Source organism: Vigna radiata, chromosome 4 (assembly GCF_000741045.1).
Source record: "Vigna radiata var. radiata cultivar VC1973A chromosome 4, Vradiata_ver6, whole genome shotgun sequence".
Lineage (NCBI taxonomy): Eukaryota > Viridiplantae > Streptophyta > Magnoliopsida > Fabales > Fabaceae > Vigna > Vigna radiata.
In genome coordinates this window covers 14,766,092-14,775,143 of record NC_028354.1, presented here as the reverse complement: position 1 = coordinate 14,775,143, position 9,052 = coordinate 14,766,092, and the positions used below count along the sequence as shown (strand labels likewise).

Sequence of the window (9,052 nt, the reverse complement as noted above, 5' to 3'; positions counted from 1 at the left end):
TAAAAGACATCCCTATCAACTGAAATGGGTCGGTGATTTTGTTAATAATAAGAACGTAAAATTAAGAAATAACACAAAAATGTTTATAAGAAAAAAAAAATTAAAGTAAAAAATAAAGATGTAAGATAGTTTGATAACTAAATAAAAAAAGAGAAACGAGTTTTTGAGAAAAATAAATATAAGCTTGTGTTGTTTTGTCTTTTCCTAATTTCTTTATGGATAATGATATTTTAACAATTCTTTTTTAATAAGACACGTGTCATCATTTTATTGATATGTTTGAATTTATTTTAAAAAAATATTTAAAACGGATCAATCACAAACTGTCACGCGTTGTCAAAAAATTGTTAAAAAAGAGTTGTTAAAAGACTTTTTCCATTTCTTATTTCTTAAATATGAAACAAAGTCCAAAAGGAATCTTGTGCCCATCATTACCAAGTTGTTTTCTCATTTCTTTAAAACCCTCCTAATCTTAAAATATATGTTAATCCAATTTGTTGTTATCCAAATGTGTTATTAATTATATAAAACTCTTTCGATTCTACCAACAACATAATAAATTTGTCCCTATTAAAAAAAAATAATAAAATCAGTAAACAAACGGCTAAACCTACTGAACAAGTGTTCTTTTTTTACGATGATGCAACATCTTTTAAATTTCTTTAAAAGTTTTATTTTTAGAAATTAAATACGTTTTTAGTTTTTAAATTTATTATAAAATTAAAATTTATTTATGCTTAAACAAATTCTAATTTTATAATATTTAACATATTTTTATTTATAAAAGTTAAATTTTGGGCATTTAAGGGATAAAAAATAAAGGTATAAATTTGAGAACTTTAAAACATGAAAACAAAGGCATATAATGAATCTTCTAATTCTTTTTATTATCCCTATAATTATTATGTCTTTTTATGGTAAAATTACAATTATTATGTCCGAATTATTATATTTTATTTCACATCACCAGATTTTGATAATGTTATGTGGACCCAAGTTCTGCATTTCATGCAACACAACTTAAAGTGGTAGCCCATGAATTATTTCAAATAATTTATAATCCAGAAAGAATTAAGCTCAAGACAAAACTGTAATTGAATAATAAATTGCAATTATCTTATTATTAATTAAGCTACTTAATGAGGATTTCGTCACCTTAATTTGTTTTTGTTTTTTAATATCGTGACTAATCAAGAAAAATCATTACCGACATAGTCTCTTATCTTTTTAGTTAGAAATGAAACAACCCTAACCTAATACAAGAGAAGTTGATCAACTTATTAACCGATTATTACCTAGGTTATGTCATTGTATAAAATATTTTTAATAAATTATTTTTCTAGTCTTTTGAAATGTACAACATTGTTATATCAATTATTCAAACTAAAAATATTAAATAAATAATTAAGATATAATTCATAAATCACTTGAATAGAAAAAAAAATCATTGAAAAATTGTTAATAAAAATGGTATGACATGGTTAAGAAAAAACAATTTCTCCTATGTTGACCATTGATAATATATTATTTATTATTACAAGGTAATTTATTCGATTGAGTAATATGAATACGTGGAAATATGGTTATCATTTTTCAATTTCAAATATTTAATTTTTCTGCATAACAAATTCATGAAAATAAATGCTTATATAATACACAATGTTAGTCTTTTTTATCATAATAAAATCATGAAATTAAAGTTATTATATTTGTTTGAATTCAACCTTCACTTATTATAGTCTTTATCTTGTTCAGCAGCCCTAACCCAAAGGCTAAACTAGAAATTTGAGTTGACTTTTTTTTATATAAAAGTCTTGATGGGATTGAAATCATAATAAACAAAATTAAAAATAATTAAAGATGATTACTATAATTAAAGTACTTGGTAAATAGGAAAAAAAATAATCATCACAGAAGCCTAATGGGCCATCATACCCTATTAAATATTTATTAATGATTTTTTAGGATCCTCTTATCATAATTTAACACATTGTATTAAACTAAATATACATACTAAAACATTGCCTAATAAGAAAATGATTTTCAATTTCAATATGTATGGTTTATTTTTCCCAGAATATTCTCACAAACTAATAAAATAAATTTTATCGTAATGAATTAATGCAAGCTAAAAAGAATGTAAACTATAAAAGTGAATATAGCATTGCATATAAATGAATTAAACTATTCATAAATCATTTGAATTTAACTAACGAGTTTATTTATGTGCTTAATTAATGGAACAATTAAGTTAAAGTTTTGATATAAACCTAGTTATTTAAATACGAACTTGGCATTAATAATTTTGTAAGTAACTGGTACACGTTTGAATGGAATAAAGAGTTGTCATTATATCTATAAATTTGTTTACATAATAAATAAACTCTAATTTTTAAATTAAATATTTTAGTAAATCAACCTTCTTTCCAAATTTACCATAAAAAAATATTGTTTTAATTTTAAGTAATAAATATTACAAAATTATACAGTAGCTATATTTCTAGTTTATTTTTAGCAAGATGTTTGAAAAATTTTAATTAGTAGTTTTAAAATAAATATCATAGGAAAATTAATAGAAAATTGAAATTATGAACGAATTAATCAAACGACAATTTCAAAATACGATTTTTTTTCCACAAATGAACAGTGAAATTTCTGAAGTCAAATTTTTAATTTTCAATGAGAAGTATTTTGTTAGAAATAATAGTCTCCATACAAATAGTGTACTGTGTTCTGTCGACGAGGAAAAAACAAACGAAAATCAAACAAAGATACACAGAACCATAACCAAAGTCATACTCACCTTCCTGAAACAAACCCAATTCCTCAACAGTTTCTCATCCTTCTCTTCACCTAATCTTTGCGAAAAGGTAAGTTTTTTGCTTCTACTCTTCACTTTCTCAGCTCTCATGGAGTGTATTGGTCATCTACTTCAGTTTTAGCCACCCTTTTTGTCTTGTAAATAGGGTTTTATGCTTTGAATTTGCCTGTGACGGTTTTCATTTCCTTCCTTTTATTCTTCTCTCAAAAGGTTCTTGTTTTCGGCTGTTTTGGTTTTGTGGGTCAAGGCGTTTCCTCTGTTATGATGTGTCTGCTTGTGATTTTTTTTGGAGGGTGCCCCTCTTCTTCTCTCTATAGTATTGACTATTTGGATTTTAATGGCTTTTCTTCTTGTAAGTGTATTTTTCTTTTACGATATTATATGCTAGCTCAAGTAATCTCTAACTGGGATTTTAGTGGTTTTGGTTAAAATATATTCATGATGGACATGGAGATTGATGTTCTATGTCAAGATATTTGCACTATACTCTATTGCAACCATTATAATTTAGGACACAACTTAAAGGGAAATCCTTTGTTGCTTTTGGTTTGGTGTTGTTTTCCATCAGAATTGGAATTTCACCCCCAATAATCTATGCTTCGTTTTAATGTTTTTTTTTTATCATGGAGATTATTGAGGTAAAACCCTAATTCTAATTGGAGGTCAATAAAAAAATCATCTAAGGAACTCTATGAGTTTTATCCTGTAATATATAGTTGTATGGCCTTGTTATGTACAATAGTATCAATGGAAATCTAAAGAATTCTAGAATCGATTCTAAAAATGTAGGTCTTGGCTTCCTATAACGTCTGATTTATCACTTTGTGTTTGGTTGAGTAATTTGAAGTTTCTATTGATGTAGTTGTGGCTTTATGAAATTGATTTCGTTTCTTATGTGGATTAATCCTGGATGTTTTTTGTTGGGTTGTGAAAGCAGAAAAGATGCATAAAGTTTGGTGGCCTCTGATCTGATCCCAGCTTCATTTCAAACAACAGAAGAGAATGAAACTGTCAATGAGTGTTTTGATTAAATAACAAAGTATATAGTGGAAAATGGGAGGTTGCTGTTGTTCTGCCAGAAAACCTAATCTCCAAGGGGCACCAGTGTATTACTATGTTAGTAGTTTTCTATCCTTTCTTACCTGATTTGTAACTTAGGCCATATGGTAGCTGATAATAATTTTTCTGGTAATCTCACTCCAGCATTTTATGTCCAACATTGTCACCTATGTAATTTTGTAATCATTAGGATTAGCAATGATTGAGCGAAGAACTATGTGAAGGAAAATTCAAACTAGTTCATAAGCATCCTGCTCTAAAAGCCTTAAAAAATTGGATTTATAGGGGAACCATTGCGTAATAAGATATTATTTCTGCTTTATTTTGTTAACTAAATTGCAATTTTTTTTGGATGAAAAGTCCCTGTTCACTTAATTGAAAGATCAAACAGTTTCCCATGTAGTAATTTAGCAACATGGATTTATTGCTTTTTGAACTTCAGCACAATTTTGCCACATAATATCAGATTTCTTGCAAAAAGGAGTGCGAGTGAATATTACTTTCACAGTGGAATCAAGTTAGGCATCTGCACGAAATCACATTCATGACACTCAAAGTGATTTTTCATAGCTGCTACTTGGATGAGATGTTGGGGAAGATGTGTGATAGGATGCAAAGTAATGGAATATTGTTAAAGTTCAAATGGAATTATTTTTCTCTTTTGTTTTTCTTTTTTGAAATGATTTTCTATTAGATTTTATCTTTTTGTCACCACTTAGTTTTGGTGGATAAATGGTGAGGAAGTCAAATAAACATGGGTAACTACCTTCGCAATTAAATTGATATTTTCTATGCTTGGACTTGGCTTTTATGAATACTATACTGAAGAGAATGAGTATATCATTATTATCATCATAGAGTTTCATTGTCATATTTGCAATTTGCAAATATTTCTTAGTAGTTTGAACAAAATTCTTATGGATACTATGCAATATATTTTACTCTTCTAAAAGACCTATGGTTTTTGCTCTTTCTTTCTTTTGCATGATTGCATGATCCCCTAATGGAGGTCAAATGGGAATACGGCCTAGTTGTAGTAAATAATGGATTGTTTTCATTGTTCTTTTCGATTTTGTGTACTTCAATCTGATCTTGCTATTAGTTTGTTGTTTTAGATTGTGGTTTATAAGTTAAGAGCTTATGATTTGAACCCCAAAATAAAAACTGTTTGCAGTGCCCGCCGACTTTTGAAGAGCATGAGTCTTTAACTTCTAATGATGGCACAAATGCTTCACTCAATGCTGGATTTCTGGTTGGTTTGAACCTGGAAGCATCCGTGCCTGATACATTCCAGCCCCCTCCCGTGCCTCTTCCTTATGACTCGGTTTTGGGAGGTTCTGCATCAACAACATATTCTGAATCTGGCAGAGAAACAGTTAGTAGTTTTGAAGCTTTAATTACTCGTGAAGATGTTGAAGAGTCAAATTGTAAAGATCAAACCAACTCCAGTCCAACATCTCCAAGGAAGCAAGAACTATCAAAACCGAATGAAAGTAAAATATTGTTGATGGAAGAAGAGGATGTCTGTCCAATTTGTCTTGAAGGTACAGTTGCTTGTGTTATTAAAAGTAAATGTCAGTTAAATTTTCCATGTTTCAGGTGCACAAATCAAGAGGAATGAATCCTCTCACACACACAGATGACAAAAGTAATAATTTTATATCTTTTAATTTCTAATGCAGAATATGATGTTGAAAATCCTAGAGATTTGACCAAATGTGAACACCATTTTCACCTATCCTGCATTCTTGAGTGGATGGAAAGAAGTGACTCCTGTCCTATATGTGATCAGGTATGGCTTTTGCATTAGTTCTCTGTTACATGAAAAACCTGATCTTAGACTTGTTTTCATAATGTATGCTTGGAAATGCATAAGTTTGGAAAGATAATTGCTTATTTTGCATTAGTTATCTCTGGAAACTGGTAAAACTAAATGATTGTTTCTTCAAAATAAGTTCATTCAAACATTCCATTATTTTATCTAGTTAATAGTTCTGCAACAGCAAGAATTCTAGTTCCTCATCAAACTGTATACAGAAAAACTCAACCCATAAATCAAAAAGTACTGACAAATAAAACCGGACAAAAGAAACGCATTTCTTATCTTAATACAAATTCAACAAATAGAATAAAAGTAACATCAATACAAATAGAAAGAAAAACATACTAATAAAAAATGAGGATAAAAAGATTGTATAAAGTGAGAAGTCTCAATGAAAAAAAAAAAAGTAGAAATCAAAATTGATTATATTATACTAAAGATAACTAATCATTCTCCATTTCCTAAGTAAATTTATAATTTATTGAAAAAAAAATTTAAGTCATTAAATATCATTTTTAATACGAGTAAAAATTAACAGACATTGATAATAATTTAATTATTCTTAAACATAAAGTTATAATTAACTTAATACAAGTATATCAGTACTAATTTTTTTTTGAAACCCTATGTTTTCTTAATCATAATTTAATAATTAATTTAATATAAGTATATTAGTACTAAAAAAAATTTAGACCTTTTTTTTCTTAACATAATTTAATAGAAGAATATTAATACTAAAAAAAAGTTTTGAGGCTTTTTTTTAGGTCTAAAGTGAGTGCTTTATCTACTTCATCCTTGAGCCGACGCTCCTCTAGCTGAAAAAGTTGTCCTCCTTTTAAAGGGGTCCCATTGTTAGGATTCTCACATTAAGTAGAATGAACCACTTGATGTACTACCTAGTGGACTGCTCTTTTTAGGTTAAATTTTCTTCTTATGTTTAAGTTCTAACATCATGTGAACTAAAATTTTATTTAGATGCTGATTGTTCATTATTGTGGACAATAAAATAATATCTGTATGATAGATTTTATGTAGCAAATCAATTATGATGTTTTGATTATGGAGATGATGAATACTGTTTTTGGTTGTTGACAATATTGTTCTTCTTTTGGTGTTACAGGAGATGATATTTTGATCAGACAATGATTAGTTGTTTTGAAATGAATGGCTTTAAATGGATGGATGATAGATGAAGTTCATTGCATGATGCTTGGTTAGATGATGGTAGCTACAGATTCATTTTCAATTCATGGTGCAAAGACAAAGTCATTATTATAGAAGGTTCAGCCATGACAGAAAGATACACCCTATAGCATGTCTCTTCAAATGCAATTTCTTTTATTTCTGGATCCCACCATTCATGTTCACAGCTCTTTTTCTTATGTTGATTTACTGCTTTCCTTGTAAAAATTTCTCACTATTTATTTATGTGTATATATATATATCCGAGTGGATTCTGGGGTTCTGTATTTTTGTTGTATTTGCAACCAGTAATTATAAAGTATACAATAAGATCCTTTTTCTATTTAGTTTTCTTCACTTCTTTATTTTCCATTATTATGTGTCTGTCTTATAATTTTTGTTATTGTTTAGTTTAGAGAAATTACTTTTAACAATTTATGTTGTTTACATTTTTAATTATTACAAGATTATGTAAAACTCTACATTTCATATATGTAAAGCTCTTTTCAAAACACCTTTCACGTAAGAGTGTTTTGGAAAGTTTGTTCCAAAAGTCATTATATAGGTTTTGGAGAGTTTTATTTAGAAATGTCATTCTCAGAAGTTGACTGCATATTTCATACGTTTCGAAAATTCTACTCTGAAAATTTTATTCTAAATAATATCGTTTAAAAAATTGTTATGAAAATCTTGTTTCGAAAATTCCAGAAAACTTGTTCTGAAATTTTTTTAAAACATGTATTTTGACAATTACTCTTACACAAATTAAAATGATGATTTTGAAAATTTGAAAAAAGAAATTATGGAAGTGGCAGAAGTAAAAGCCAAACTAATCCCGTGAATATCACTCATCAATCTCATGGTGATGTATTTTAATGTGCACCTTTATAAATTTTTCGCAGGTTTAATTATTTTCTTTTGTCTCCAATTTAATTGCAGTTTGTCAAATTCGTTTATTTTTTTAAAAAAAATTTCAATCACGTCCAAACTCAGTTTAAAAGTGTCAATTACGTTTAAAAGTGGATAAAATTTGTCTCGATAAGTTCTTTCATTAAATAGACAAAACCGAGGTTAACTTTTTCTTTTTTTTTCTCTTACTTCTGCTTTTTCAGTACAATGCAGTCTCGTATTTATAGCTTTTTCGCTAATTACTTTTCAAATAAGACACTTTACAGCCATTTTTCACTATGTTTCACTCCTTTCCTTGTCAACCTAACCATTACGTTTATAGATATATATCCTTCTTTAAATAAAAAACAATGTTTTAATAATATAAAAGGACAAAAGATATATATTATCGTGTAAATATATTTAACCAAAGTATATGTTTTTCTTGACACCTTTCAAAAGAATATTAAATTAATAAAAATATTATAATAAAGTTAAATAGAAATAGAATTTGTAAAAACTTGGTAGTATTTAAATAAATTTAATAAATAAAAATAAACGATGAGAGAAAAAGAGAGCTTATAAAAAAAGTTAACTTTTTTATGAATTGTTAGTGTCAACACCCAATTTCATTCCGGTAACTAAATAATGAGACTTGGTTTTTATTGTTGTTCTTAATTTTATTTTACTATTTTGTTTAATTTAAAAAAAAAGTAATTATAAAAAAAAAGAAAGGAAGAAAGAATAAAAAAACAAAAAAATTTAAAAGAAAAAAAAAGAAGAAAAAAAAGAAAAAGAAAAGAAAAAAAAGAACATGAAAAACGAAAAAAAAAAAGAGAAATAAAAAAAAGGAAGAAGAGGAAAAAAGAGATAAAAAAAAAAGAAAAAAAGAGAAAAAAAATAAAAGAGAAAAAGAAAAAAAAAGAAAGGAAGGAAAAAAGAAAAAAAGGGGGTACACGTGAATAAAATGAAAAGAAAAGAATGGTGATTAACTGGGAGAGGTGCTCCACGTGATTTTATTGGAAAAATGGTGCAGCAGGCCCATAAGCAATTAATATTAATGCAGGAAAGATCATTTTAGAATATTTTTGAAATTTTGTTTTATTTGGTAATAATTCGAATCAACATTATGACAATCATTACAAGAAATAATTAATATATTGATTGTTGTATTCAATTTCTTCCTAAAGAGAAAAATATAATTTTAATTTGATTTATTTTTCTTCAATCAAGACCATTTATTTCCCTATTTTGCTAATTGACAATTAATTCGCCATTAA

The 9,052-nt window shown here is 27.3% G+C and overlaps 1 protein-coding gene across 1 annotated transcript; it reads left to right on the top strand.

Moving 5' to 3' along the window:
* The first annotated feature begins 2,713 nt into the window (after positions 1 to 2,713).
* Positions 2,714 to 7,241, top strand: LOC106758626 (probable E3 ubiquitin-protein ligase RHB1A). Its single transcript, XM_014641563.2, has 5 exons — positions 2,714 to 2,870; positions 3,759 to 3,937; positions 5,055 to 5,424; positions 5,563 to 5,672; positions 6,823 to 7,241. Exons 2-5 carry the CDS (start codon positions 3,875 to 3,877, stop codon positions 6,835 to 6,837), a joined length of 558 nt encoding a protein of 185 aa, XP_014497049.1. The 5' UTR covers positions 2,714 to 2,870; positions 3,759 to 3,874; the 3' UTR covers positions 6,838 to 7,241.
* Positions 7,242 to 9,052: the final 1,811 nt, after the last annotated feature.